The sequence below is a fragment of the Eurosta solidaginis genome, chromosome 1 (genome assembly GCF_040869045.1).
Source record: "Eurosta solidaginis isolate ZX-2024a chromosome 1, ASM4086904v1, whole genome shotgun sequence".
In the NCBI taxonomy this organism is placed as follows: Eukaryota; Metazoa; Arthropoda; class Insecta; order Diptera; family Tephritidae; genus Eurosta; species Eurosta solidaginis.
In genome coordinates this window covers 388,449,109-388,463,476 of record NC_090319.1, presented here as the reverse complement: position 1 = coordinate 388,463,476, position 14,368 = coordinate 388,449,109, and the positions used below count along the sequence as shown (strand labels likewise).

At 36.3% G+C, this 14,368-nt stretch overlaps 2 protein-coding genes across 2 annotated transcripts; one reads left to right on the top strand and one right to left on the bottom strand.

Moving 5' to 3' along the window:
- Positions 1-5,450: 5,450 nt before the first annotated feature.
- Positions 5,451-9,428, top strand: Drice (Death related ICE-like caspase). The gene has a single exon (XM_067763460.1). It carries the CDS (start codon positions 5,715-5,717, stop codon positions 6,702-6,704), a length of 990 nt encoding a protein of 329 aa, XP_067619561.1. The 5' UTR covers positions 5,451-5,714; the 3' UTR covers positions 6,705-9,428.
- Etfb (Electron transfer flavoprotein beta subunit) lies at positions 8,776-10,038 on the bottom strand. Its single transcript, XM_067763461.1, has 2 exons — positions 9,872-10,038; positions 8,776-9,721 (listed from the first exon to the last, which is right to left on the bottom strand). The coding sequence occupies exons 1-2, from the start codon at positions 9,920-9,922 to the stop codon at positions 9,011-9,013; spliced, it is 762 nt and encodes a 253-aa protein (XP_067619562.1). The 5' UTR covers positions 9,923-10,038; the 3' UTR covers positions 8,776-9,010.
- Positions 10,039-14,368: the final 4,330 nt, after the last annotated feature.

The following is a 14,368-nucleotide window of genomic DNA, read 5'->3' as shown; positions in this document are numbered from 1 at the left end:
GGTTTAGTGAAATATTTTGCCATATTCTGAAAAATAACAACAAATGAATGTTTTAATAATAAATGTGATATTTTAATTAATTTTAAGCATTTGGCATTGATCGCCTTGTATGCTGATATGTAATTAATTAATATATGGAAAAAAACAAAAAACAATAACCGTTTTTTTGAATTATTAATTTTTGAAAAAAAGTCATACACTTTTACTAAATACTAAAAAAATATTTTTTTGTAACTATATGCAATTGTTTATAAATGTATATAAAATTAAAAGTAATAACAAACATTTCAAAGGTGAAATCATGAGAATCGGTTAATTTTTGACAAAGTTATTATATGCTGTAATGCATTGCATCAATAAATGGGAGAAAAAATGTTTAATATTCAAAAATTCATATCTCGAAAACAACAAGTTTCGGCTAATAGGCATTTAGCCAAGTTGATATATGAACTGTTCACTCAATATAGAAAAAGTTTAAATGAAAAAAAGTATGGTTTTTTGAGAAATTAATTTTTGAAAAGTCATAAATTTTTTAATTTATTTAATAATTTGGGAAAAATTTAAACAACATGACATCAGGACGGACAAGGCGACAGCTGTTTCGATTATACCTTGTAAATCTCTTCAAAGCCTTTTCTCCCGGGAGTGGGATTCGAACCCGCACTCCTACGACAGTTGAAATGGTTACAAACGCATTCAGCTACGTCATGCCTTAGTTGTTGTAAAGTTTTCCCAATTGCCTTCTTTTGCATATATTAATATTCTACACATCACATACTTCGTATATAATTATGTTTTGAAGTTATGCATGTTTGTAAGGCGGTTTCAGAGAAACTGGTATTGTTGCTGATTTTGTTCTATTTATAGAACTACAACGAATTAACCAAATGTTGTTAAAAATTGTAAATTTTTACTAAATACTAAACAAAATTTTTTTTTAAACTATATGCTATTGTTTATAAAGTTATATAACATTTCAAAGAAAAAATTATGAGAATCGGTTAATTTTTGACAAAGTTATTGACAGTTGAAAAAATAGGTGAATAAAATACCGACTGCATTTTATGGAATTCAATCGCCGATAAATCCGAAAAAAAAATTATTTTGAGGCAAAAAAATATACGTGTTTCATTATTTTGATCAAAGAACAACATATTAAAATTTCATCGAAATCAAAAATCATGTCCTGCGCGGACCGGGTGTCTTAAAATGGAATGAGCCTGTAGTAATGTACAATTTTCGTGGCAGAATTAGACTGGGTCGATTTATTAACCGATATCGCGCCATCGATTTTTCGAAAGGAAAAAAAGTTCCACAATGCATACCCAAAAAAAATTATTTACGAGGCTGCGAAATTTCATTTTTTTTTTTACTTTTTTCGACTTTGATCTTTAAGGTTTTTTCATGACCTACTAAAATAATTTTCATTTGATTGTAAAATTTTTATGTATATCCTGTCCGAGCCAAAAATATTCGCTAAAAACGTTGGCGATAACAGTTTTTTATAAAATAAAAACAAAAATATTTTAATATGCATTAACATACATATGAAAATTTGTTTAGTATGTCATGAAAAAAAACCTTAAAAATCAAATTGGAAAAAAGTCAAAAAAATGAAATTTCGAAGGCTCGAAATTTATTTTTTTGGGTATGCGTAGTGGAACTTTTTTCCTGAGGCCAAATCCTCCCGAAAAATCGATGGCGCGATATCGGTTAACTTTCGTCCATACAAATCGACCCACCCGAATAGGCATATTTGTATATGTACAATAAAATCCTGGCCTCTAAATATATGAAGGGGCAAATCAAATCCACTATGGTACTTTTAAGCTGGCAAAAGTCTCGGACTGCTAGGACTCATAAGACGACTATAGGCAACTGTTGAGAACAGGAGCTTAAACTGTTATTCCTTTTATAATATAATTCCTTGCAAAACTATTAATTTTGGACTTTAAATATAAATATATTTGGATCAAGATAAAAATTATTTTCGGATTATATTTTTTTTTTACTTTTATTTTTTAAGAGCAAAATAAAAGTCCGACTTGATAACAAAGAAACGGCTTATCCGAATTAAAAATTTTTTTAATTAAATTAAAAAATAAAAGTCCGGATTTAACTTTCATTTCCGGACTTTTATTTTTAAAAGTCCGAGATTAACTAGTTCTATCGGATTCAAGAAATAAAAATACAGATTTTACTTTTATATGTGGACTTTTATGGAAAAAGTTCGAAAAATAAAAAGGATGCATGATATTGCTATAGGGATACCTGGGAACTCAAACATTTGACCAGGACTTTTCCGACTCCGAAAAAAAAATAATTATTATTTTCCGTCCCTGGATGAGAATCTACAAACGGGAGATGAGTGAAAGAAATCCTCTTGGAAAAACGTCAGTAAAGGCTTTGAATGCTTTTGAGAATTAAGGAAAGTCCTGTCTACGGGCAAAGAAGTTCATGTACTGATCAAAGAATAGGATAATGATGTTTTTTTTTTTTTTGATTATTCCTTCGCTAGGCAGAAATGCCTTGATATATCATAGATGAGTATATGAAGTCGAGCACAAATGAAAGATTGTTTTCTTCATCTGGACAGACGTACGCCAAAGGCATGTCGATAGGCATTGCTCTGTATAGGGTCCCTATATGCATAGAGAAAGCCTTGGAAGGCAAGAACTATTCATTATGGCGGATTTACATAAATACTTTTTTCGCGTTGATTTGCTTTGGCGCTTGGACAGAGCCTACGACTTCAAGACAAAACTCCACCCCAGTAAGCAACCCAGTGACAGCCTTTTTTGGAAACAAACAAAGGGGTGACTCCATGGAGTTTCGAGCGGGTGGAGGAAGACTTTATCACCCTTTGTTGTTGTTCTATTAGCAACAAAGATATTCGCCAAATGTTTTGGAGTGTTAACGATGTTGATAGTTCCTTGGCGGATATAATCCGGTACGCTCCAGTAAGGTACTTGCCTGACTACCTCGAAATAAACCATTTAGTTTGTCCTTCCGATCTTACACTTTCTCTCCAGCGGATCACCTATTAAATATGGGCTAGAACAGCTGAGCAGTTATTGCGCGCAAGCGACGCCTTGAACCCCGCTCCGGATACTGTAACAGGTTTAACCCCGACATATTTAAAATAGTTCCTGCATGCTGTGTGCCCCCACATGGCACCAACCATCTTTGCAATTGTAAAGTGGAACCAGCAGCTCTAACAGCGGCTTCCCTACGAACCAATCCTGCTGAAAACTTGTTAGTGGCGTACCTATTAGATGGATAGGATGAAGTACTATTTGCACAACAGAAACAAGCTCAACGGAGCATTCCACGTTCATGTTGGCGGATCTCATCATAGTTCCTGAAAAAATGACACCTTACTCGTCCTGGAGGCACCGCCGCTCCCTTTGGTTTGAAGAATCGAAAAACCCGCTTCACCCCGATATCAATTATCCGAAGGAGATCATTTAAACACTAAGACCTTTTGCCCCTTCGGATTATTGATACTTATTTCAAAAAACGTCTTTTGAAACCTCTCCATTTGCTTCAACTGCAAATATCTCCCGACAGATATCAAATTTTTCTTTTCCGCCTTCGGATTATTGTTATCGAGATCAATACGCATTTGTAGGACGAAGCTACCAGAAAAATTCATAGCATCACCACCGCGCTAAATGCCATCACCACCCAGATAAATTGCGGTTTGAATCAAAACCCCCACCATAGAACAGTACTCGTAGCGCTAGACCTATCAAAAGCGTTTGATACGGTCAACCATGGCACGTTACTGCAAGAATTGGAAGGGTCTACCCTTCCTCCATGTCTTAAAAGGTGGACCGCAAATTATCTGGGTGGTCGGCTGGCATCGGTGCAATTTAGAAACGAAACATCAAAACCAAGAAGAATTAAACAAAGGATGCCACAGGGTGGTGTCCTATCCCCAATTTGTTTAATTTCTACATATCTAAGTTACCTTCACCACCAGAAGGAGTCACTATCGTTTCATACGCCGATGACTGGGCAATAATGGCCACAGGCCCAGGCCCACAGATCGATGAGCTCTGCAACAGAATAAACGGCTACCTCCCTGATCTCTCCAGTTTTTTCGCCTCGCGAAACCTGGCATTATCACCGACTAAATCTTCCGCGACCTTATTTACAACATGGACGTCCCAAATGTCGACCATTTACGCGTCTTTTGACACCTCTCTCGATATTTCTTGACGCGTATTAGCAGTCGACCCCTCAACTAGACTATTACCGCAAATATCTCCGGACAGATATCAAATTTTTCTTTTCCGCCTTCGGATTATTGTTATCGAGATCAATACGCATTTGTAGGACGAAGCTATGTTTAACCCCCCTAAAAGCCAAATTAAACTTCCTTAACCCTAACGCCATAGTCGTAACCATACCCATATCCATAACTATCTCAATGTGATCGATTAATGGTGCCTTAACCTAAAAATCGTGAAAAATTCATAAAAATGAAGAAAACGCAAAAAATTACAAACATATTCCACAAAAAATAAATCTATTAGTCATAACGTATCCAAAACAATGAAGAAAATCTACAAAAAGTTATTAAATTCACCAACTCAAATATTTTTAGGTTATGGATATGGCGAGGAACCAAAAACTAATTGATTGGCTATGGCGTTAGCGTTATGGTATGGCACAATTAATCGAGGTAATAGTCTAGTTGAGGGGTCGACTGCTAATACGCTACCAAAAATATAGAAAGAGTTGTCAAACGACGCGTCTTGACATCAGTATTAATAATCCGAAGGCGGAAAATAAAAATTTTAACGCGTTCAAAAGATATTAACGAAAAATTGAAAAAAGACCCGCGGGTTTCTCCGAAACCGAGGGTCGGATCCATAGTATTTTTGCGCAGAACACCTTTCTGCGTTGGCGGCCTTCGGCCGCGCTTATAAAAAATAACCCTGGGCTACGCCATGCCAAGTCCGAGTGTGTGGTATAACCGTGGCTACCGCCACGGTGATGCACAATTTTTTTTTGGGTACTAACACAACAACAACCACATGGAAATCGCCAACTTCAACTGCAAATATCTCCGGACATATATAAAATTTTTCTTTTCCGCCTTCAGATTATTGTTCTCGAGATTAATACGCGTCTTTTGACACCTCACTCGATATTTTTGGTAGCGTATTAGCAGTCGACCCCTCAACTAGACTTTTACCCTAATCGATTACATTCCTTTCCATAAGGTAGGTTCGATCAGCTGATTTATTTAGTTATGGCTTTGTGGTTATAAGTCACCATTAATTCGCCCTTAAGTCTCCTGGTACTAACCCAAATGATCTGCCGCATTATGGGCCAACTCTCTAACCGTATCTGGTTCATGTACCATTGGAACACGAGGATTGTTTAAATGCAAGCCAAATGCAACCCTGAGTTTAATAATTTGACAGCTGCATAAAAAAAGGTAAATGCAAGCGTCGAACGCAACGCGCAGGCAAAAAACATCAAAATACAACAAATAACACAAACGATCGGACGCTTAAAACTCGCTGTTTTCCTACTCAAACTAAACAAAGTGCATTTCAAGTACACCAAAAATATCGTGACTCATCTCCTTGAGGAGTCCCAAAAGTGAAAAATTCATTTTACAACACAGATCCTAGTTTTGTTACAACACGAAGCGCTGATAAAACAACAACAACGAAGGTGCATCAAATAATTTCACAATGAGCGTCTCCGAAGATCAAGTGGGTACAACTAACGATTTAACAGACGCTTTCGGATCGCTTAACTCTTCTTCGTCCGGTGCTCAAGTTGGTGGTAGTAGTTATTATACTGGAGCCGGTGGCAACGCTGTAGGTGCTTCAGGTAGTGGTGCTATCGGTCAATTAGCTAATGGTTATGGCAGTAGTTATCATAGTTACACTGCACGCATGGTAACGGACCGTCATGCAGCTGAATATAATATGCGGCACAAGAATCGTGGAATGGCACTAATTTTCAACCACGAAAATTTTGAGGTGCCCACATTGAAATCTCGTGCAGGCACCAATGTTGATTGTGACAATTTAGCTCGTGTGCTCAAGCAACTGGATTTTGATGTAAAAGTTTTCAAAGATTGCAGCTTGAAACTATTGAAGCAACATGTGGAATGGGCTGGACAACAGGATCATCGTGACAATGACTGCATTTTAATTGCAATACTCTCACATGGCGAACTGGGATATATCTATGCGAAGGATGTTCAATATAAATTAGATCAAATATGGGCATACTTTACACCACAGCACTGCCCTAGCTTGGGTGGTAAACCGAAATTATTTTTCATACAAGCTTGTCAAGGTGACCGACTCGATCCGGGTGTAACAATGAAACGTGCAGGCCAAACTGAGACCGATGGTGAATCGTCGATGAGCTACAAAATTCCCTTGCATGCAGACTTTTTGATTGCTTACTCAACCATACCTGGTTTCTATTCCTGGCGGAACACTACACGTGGATCTTGGTTTATGCAATCACTATGCGCCGAGTTGGCAGCCAATGGTAAACGTTTGGATATTCTCACTTTATTGACGTTTGTGTGCCAGCGTGTGGCTGTTGACTTTGAATCTTGTACGCCAGATAACCCAGATATGCACCAACAAAAGCAGATTCCATGCATTACCACAATGCTTACTCGAATTCTACGTTTCAGTGATAAAACAGCATTGCGATAAGTCTATTCGGGTATATTAAACGACGAACAAATTGAGGATTGGCAATTAATGCAACTTTTCAACGAAACTAAATTTTAGCTAAACTATTTTCTTATATTAGGATAAAAGATATGTATATCTCCATTAGGCAATATATAATTATGATTTATTAATCAATGCATGTAGGTATCTCACTATCGTTAGTATAGTATGACCAAGAAGAATATAACCTGTTCTGTTCTAAGTCCATAGTACAGCATATCTGCTTCATTTAGAAGCTGGTTATATATTCTGGTTGCCATTTTCTAATTCAGCCTTCTGGAACAACTGAATCTCACTGATCCAAGTTAGAGTCAATTTATTTATCTGTTTTTTGTTACGAATTTCTCGTGTGAAGTATACTACTTATTCCCTTTCTATACTATACCAATGATAAACTCATGCAAATGTATGTATGTACTTCTTAACTTTGATAGCATTATTATAAAGACAAATGTGCATTTATGAATGTCTTATTTTCTGTGCACCATCATATTTTCGCCGCCCTTCTTTAGGGAATGCTGCCAAGGATAAATAATTATGCATAAAGGAAAATACTGCTTATATAGTAGTTTTAGGATTAGTTTTACATTTTTTTATATTCAAGTAATTTTTATAAAAACTAAATATTTTAGTAAAACATTTTTACTGCATATACAAAAATACAGACTATTGACTAAAGTTAATTGCCATGTAAGTCGCTCATCAATACAAATAAAGTGAGTATATCAAATATCGGATACGGATTTTCACATTCTAAAAATTCCTTAAATGTATTGTGCGTCGACCCTGAGCTCGATGAACTGCCATTTATGGGAAGGACGCAACATTCTTTCGTTTTTGTAGCATTTAATAAAATGACAATGATATTGAATTCATTATGTACTTACATTTGTTAGTATTTATGCATGGATATACACTAGACCGTGTAGAAAAACAAAAGTTCTTCTCCATAGCGAAGTTGTAACGGCAAAAGAACATTCACTGATGGTTTTATGGAGTGTTGCGGATATTGGTATATCTTTGCTGGGTATGACTATGGTCTAGCCCGACTACCGCGGTCGATTTTTTTTTTACTCTTTTGACTGGCTACCCAATGGAAAGTAGTTCCGCAAGTAACCGCAAAAAATGTTCTGGTAACCCTCATGAGGAAGTTATTAATTTTCTCCTCACGACATACCTGCAAATTGCCTTTTCAAAAATGCTTCGTATGAAACCGATTTTTAGTGTGTTTAATACGGTTTAATGTAGATGCATACATTTGCTAAGTGGCACGACACCAAATTTGTTCAAATCTTTCTAAACAAGCATTGTACTCTAGTTTATAGGAATAAAAACAGGTTTGTGTTGGTATAGGAATAGTAGGAAGTGGAATTTTAAAGCGGTTAAATACTAAAAAATAAATCACTCATCGCAGTTCAGACGTTCCTGATTCACCAATGATTGCATTTGACTCCATTGACTGAAATATTGGCCCCTCACTATTCACAGCACTTCCAACGATTCGACAGAGGCTACTAGATTGGGTTTGAAAGTGTCTCGCGAGGTGTCCCTCCGACTGCATTTAATCGGAAGTGAATGCTTTCGAGTTATATGCTATGGCATTAACATCACGAATCATGGTGGTATGTTTGCTACAACGCTGTAGCTTCTACAAATATTAAATGTTAGCTGGGATTATTTCAAACAAGCAAAACGACAAAAACCGCTCCATCAATATCTTGGGCAGGGTTGGCGGATAGAAAGACATGTCCAGATATAAATGGGCACGTTCCTCCAGGGAATCGTTATAAGAATACTCTAAAAGGGGTCTTTAGGGAAAGCTGCAGTTTAAACAGGGTTCCACTTTAAAAGGTTGCTAATAGAGGGATTGGTTAGACAGTAAAATTGAAAGATCGAGCGTTCGTCACACATTGCGCATGACAGGGAAAGAGGGACTGACTATTAGATTGTTTGCAGAATCTAACATATTGAAGATACAGTTAGCTGTGATTTTTAGTGGTTACAGTCAAGCATTATCCTATAAAGCGTTAAGTTAGTTGCTCCTTTGGAATACGGATTTGTACATTTATTTAAAATATCCAATTAATAAGGTACATATGTATATATATTCAGAAAAAATAAGGTATAAAATAAAAAGAGCTTGGGAAATTTGTTATTTGAATCAATTCCAGTTATTGAAATTATCTATAACCTAGAATAAAACAAAACGTAGGAAAGCATCAGAATATTAACTATAAAAATACATTTTTTGGATAGACACAGGTTTTCAATTTATTTTAATATCTTTAAATATGTCCACCTTCTTTAAGTTTGCTAACGAGAGCATCTACATCTGGTACCACAGCACCTGCTTGACGTACGGGTGGTTCTTCAACCGAGATAATATCAATGCGTGGTGCTATATCAACTCCCAAGTCTTTAGGTGTCGTTTTTTTTATGGGCTTTTTCTTGGCTTTCATAATATTTGGCAACGTTGCATACCGTGGTGTATTCAAACGCAAATCGGCGCTTAACACAGCGGGAACTTTAGTTTTTATCGTTTCTAGGCCACCATCAATTTCACGCTTGATAGTCAAACCTGTATCGCTCTTTTCAATTTTATTACAAAACGTGCCCTGAGGCCAATCCAGCACTGCAGCAGTCATCTGTGCCGTCTGATTACTATCATCATCAATAGCTTGCTTGCCCAATATTACCAGATCCGCTTTCTCATCCAAGGCTAATTTAGCCAGTATTTTTGAGACATGTAATGGTTGCAACAAATCGTAATCTTTGCCGGATACTTCAACATGAACACCACGATCAGCACCCATTGCCAGGGCAGTACGTAGTACTTCTTGTGATTGTGTTGGACCCACAGAGACGGCGATTACTTCAGCAGCAAGTTTTTTTTCCTTCATTTTAATAGCTTCCTCAACCGCGATCTCGTCGAATGGGTTCATGGAGTGTTTAACGCCTTCGGTTACAACACCTGTTTTGTCGGGCTTCACGCGTATCTTAAAATGTAGTAGAATCGGGATTACAAAGGTCGAAAAATATGTAAATATAGATGCTCGGTCACTGATTACGCAAAAAAAATCAAGTGATAAGGATTTCTAATGGTGCATATGTTGCATTTCATATGTTTATTGATTCGATTTTCTTACCTTCACAGCATAGTCGATCACTCGCTTAACACCAACCAAGACACGAGCCATTTTATCGTTTGATTAAATTAAAAACAAGCAAACAAATATTTAATCAATTTTACAAATTATTCCTGACGGACGTAAATGATCGAATTAAGCAGCACCCTGGGACTTGACAAGTCCAAAGGTTGGCGATCGCTTACAGCACTGCCAGTAGAAGAAAAAAGTACTAAAGGTTCTGCCAGATGTAATAATTCCTTTTAAAACCTCATAGCCACACTTCGTTTAAAGCGGAGCGTAGAACGGGAACGTAAACGAAATGCAGAATAGGGGTGAATACCAAAAGCTAGAAAATAATTAGGTAGGTCCTAGGTACTAGTCATCCCACTCCTCATCAATCTAGGGCGTTGATCAGACATTTAATAAAAGCATTCGGCGTGTGAAATTTCTAAAAATGTTAGGCATAGCTTGACCTTATTAACGTTCAGTTGGCCTTATATATGACTATCAATAGAAATTTGAGGCGTCCACGCTTTTATTTAATTGTGTAATCAACTCCCTGGATTGATGAGGAGTGTGATGACTAGTACCTAGGACTTACCTAATTATTTTCTAGCTTTTAGTATTATTACTACTTCATGTAAGTATTGTTTTCAATAAAACCGTTTAACTTAACATTTTTTTATTATTATTTTATTTTCTTGTTTTTAGTCTTTATTTAATAAATATATAATATTCAAATTATTTCATTCAATAGCAGTTTAAACCTAAATTTATTTAATGCAAAATCAATATCTATAGAATACAGCAAATTAAACCCCCTCATTGCCCTAGCAATTGGAGAATTGGAAGCATAAGTCGTTCTAAATCTATCTACCCAGAAAAAATCGTGACATCGAAGGGTTCGCGATGGTACATTGAACCGTATACGTTCTAAAAGATAGGGCGAGTCAACCGTCCCATTGATGATATCATATAAAAACGTCAATGAAAGCATTGATCTTCTACTCACTAAAGATTTAAGGTTAATTAAAAGACACCTAGAACTGTATGTTGGAACAGGGTCCTGAAAACGCAAAGACCAGAGGGCAAATCGCAAAAAAAATTTTTTGATTACGCTCAAGTCGGTCTATATGGCAGGCATGGTACGGCCTCCAAATGAAAACAGCATATTCTAGTTTAGACCGCACTAGGGTTGTAAATAAAAGTTTTAAAGTATAAAAATCACTAAAATCCATACTGAAACGGCGAATGAACGCGAGTGTGGAATAAGACTTCGCAATGACATAATTAATCTGACTGTGAAATAGAAACTTCGCATCAAATACTACACCAAGATCTGATATTTCATCAACAACCCTCAGCGTAGAGTCCCCAATATGATAAGAAACAGGAAGAACATTTCGAGTTTTAGCAAAGGTAATACTAAAACATTTACTTATATTTAAAAGCAGACGATTCCGTTTACACCAGTCCATTACGTTATCAAGATCAGCTTGGAGCATAGTGGACTCAGATTGAGTCGTGATTGTTACAAAAATTTTCAAGTCATCAGCATACAATAAGAATTCAGCATAACTGAAACAATGACGTATGTCATTAGGGGGACTCATGTAACCGTACAAATGCCTTATAAAGTGTGTAAACGTATAAATTTATCTAGTGCGTAAACGAGCTGTCAAATTTTGTATGGAAAATCATTTACACAATTTGTATAAATTTACGCGCACATTTCATTGTGTAAATGCGGTAAACTCAAAGGAATGCAACCTTACAGACATTACAGCAGGCATTTTCATCAGAAATCTCCAACATCAGCAAGTAAGGGGGTTTTAGTTTTGATTTTTCACTTAATCTTGGCATTTTTTAATTTGTATAACAATCAAAAAAATTTTGTTTGGCAATAATACAGCTGATAAATAATCAAGTTTATCAAGAGTATTACTAGGTGCGTTCATATAACAGCGTGTGTAAATGGATATAATTTTACACCTTATAAGTTTATATGCTTTCATGAGTCCCCCTATTAATAAAGATGACAAATAATAAGGGACCCAACACACTCCCTTGGTGTACACCAGAAGTGGCAGTAAACGACCGCGAAGAAATACCATCCACCACAACAACACAGCTACGATCTGCCAAGTAAGATCTCACCCAAGATAGCATACTAGAATGGAAGCCCAAGCCAGCAAGTTTAGATATTAGTAATGAATGGTTGACTTTGTCAAAAGCCTTCGAAAAATCGGTATAGATAGTATCAACTTGTGCCCTCCTATTAAATGAAGAAATACAGTATTCAGAAAATACTGCTAGATTAGTTACAGTTGATCTGCCAGGCATGAATCCATGCTGATTAGGTGAAATCAAGGTCTTTACTGCGAAGAATATTTTATCGTTAACTACAATTTCAAACAATTTCGAGACAGTGGAGAGTTTAGAAATAGGACGGTAGTTGGCAACATTACTTTTATTACCACTCTTGAATATCGGGGTAATACACGTTACCTTCCAAGCGTTTATGAAGTCTCCATTCCTGAGAGATTTATTAAAAATTAATAAGATTGGATACGCAACTGCTGCAATATTTTTAAACAAAAAAGAACAGAACCCATCTACATCCATTTGCACTGACGACTTGATCACCGAGATGCCACAAATGACATCTTCAAGAGTCAGGGACAATTGACCAAAATTAATAGGGGTGTCATTTTCCGTATCTAGTTCCTCGGTGAGAAACGTCCCAGTCTCAAAATTCGCCCCGAAAAAATCAGCAAAGAGGTTGACAGCTTCGCCGAGGGAATACGCAGAGTTTCCATTGTAAGAAACTTGAGATGGGATACTTGCACACGACTTTTTAGCCTTAACGTAACGCCAAAAAGATTTAGGGTTTAACTTAATATCCCTTTCAAATTTAGCAACATACTCTTTATGAAGTTTCTTACTCAAAGATTTAAACTTACTTGAGTATAATAAATATTTATCATTATGAAGACGCATCTTCGATAATTTATACCTTTTAAAAAATTTATTCCTTAAATTTTTAAGTCTTTTCAACTTTCTTGTATACCAAGGTATTTTGTAACATTTCCTTTTCACTCGTGGAGTTAAAGTGGAGCAAATTACATTGACTTTAACTTTGAAAAGATCAAAGCATTCATTTACACTCTTCCCAGAAAATATAGTATCCCCATCATGCAAATTGATTATATCGCTAATGGCATTAAAGTTGCAATTTTTGAAACAGTAATTATCCGGTAGCAAATCTAAGTCGACATTTCTAAATTCGTAAAACTCCAATTGCAGGACAAGAGAAATATGATGCAAGCCGGGGCATAAAAGAGGGTCGAGACATTCTTCCAAAGAAAAACTCATATCTTCACTTAAAAAAATTAGATCTAATGTTTTAAACAGTTTAATTAAAATTGAATTAATTTGGTAATAAGTTGTCAACAACATACGTTTCGGAAAAGCTAGTTACATTGTTGGGGTACAAAGTTAAACTCACCCACTGGCGCCCAGCTCACATCTATATTGAAATCACCTAAAATACAAAAATTACACTCTGATTTCGTAGAAACTAAGTCTATAAGATTATCAGTATGTGCTTTATACAAACTCATTCTATTTAGTTCATTATTACAAGGACTCTTTCCTGACAATTTGCTACAATATAAGTCCTCAATATATAATCCTTCCAAAGAATTTACTCGACTCTGCCCATGTCCCTCCTCCAACTCCAAAATATTTTGATGTTACTTCTACAGGAATGTATGTAATATTTGTTGAAAATATTAGTACGTTCAAAGAAAAACTGTTTTTATTTTGTACGTCACTAAATGTGACATGAGTATTTATGTTAATCTCTTATTTTAACCTAAACTAGGTCTTAAAGACCGTAAGAATAAATAAATAAATAAATATGAGCCAAATTGGACATCATGGGTCGCTTTCTATTTATGTATGTATTATGTGTTCCAAATATGGACCAAATCGGACAACAAATAAGACTTATTTGAATATCTCGATCCTTGTGCCACCTAGCGGCGATTTTTTCACAAGTCGCATTCTATTCTTGTATTATGTATTCCACAAATATGCTTTTTTTAAATATCTCGATCCTTGTGCCACCTAGTGGCGATTTTTCACAGGTCGCTTTCTATTCTTGTATTATGTGTTCCACAAATATGATTTTTTTAAATATCTCGATCCTTGTGCCCCCTGTTGTTGTTGTTGTTGTAGCGATAAGGTTGCTCCCCGAAGGCTTTGGGGAGTGTTATCGATGTGATGGTCCTTTGCCGGATACAAATCCGGTACGCTCCGGTACAATAGCACCATTAAGGTGCTAGCCCGACCATCTCGGGAACGATTTATGTGGCCACACTAAACCTTCAGGCCATTCCCTCCCTCACTACCCCCAAGTTCCATGAGGAGCTTGGGGTGGCCAGAGCCTCGTCTATTAGTGAAACAGGATTCGCCGCGGATAGGTGAGGTTGACAATTGAGTTTGGAGAAG

What these genes read in the sequence shown, in the direction of transcription:
- Drice (XM_067763460.1), top strand. Translation starts at nt 5,715, where the DNA reads ATGAGCGTCTCCGAAGATCAAGTGGGTACAACTAACGATTTAACAGAC.
- Etfb (XM_067763461.1), bottom strand. Translation starts at nt 9,922, where the DNA reads ATGGCTCGTGTCTTGGTTGGTGTTAAGCGAGTGATCGACTATGCTGTG. An exon ending in TGATCGACTATGCTGTGAAG is followed by an intron (nt 9,722 to 9,871) that starts GTAAGAAAATCG and finishes CTACATTTTAAG; the next exon opens with ATACGCGTGAAGCCCGACAA.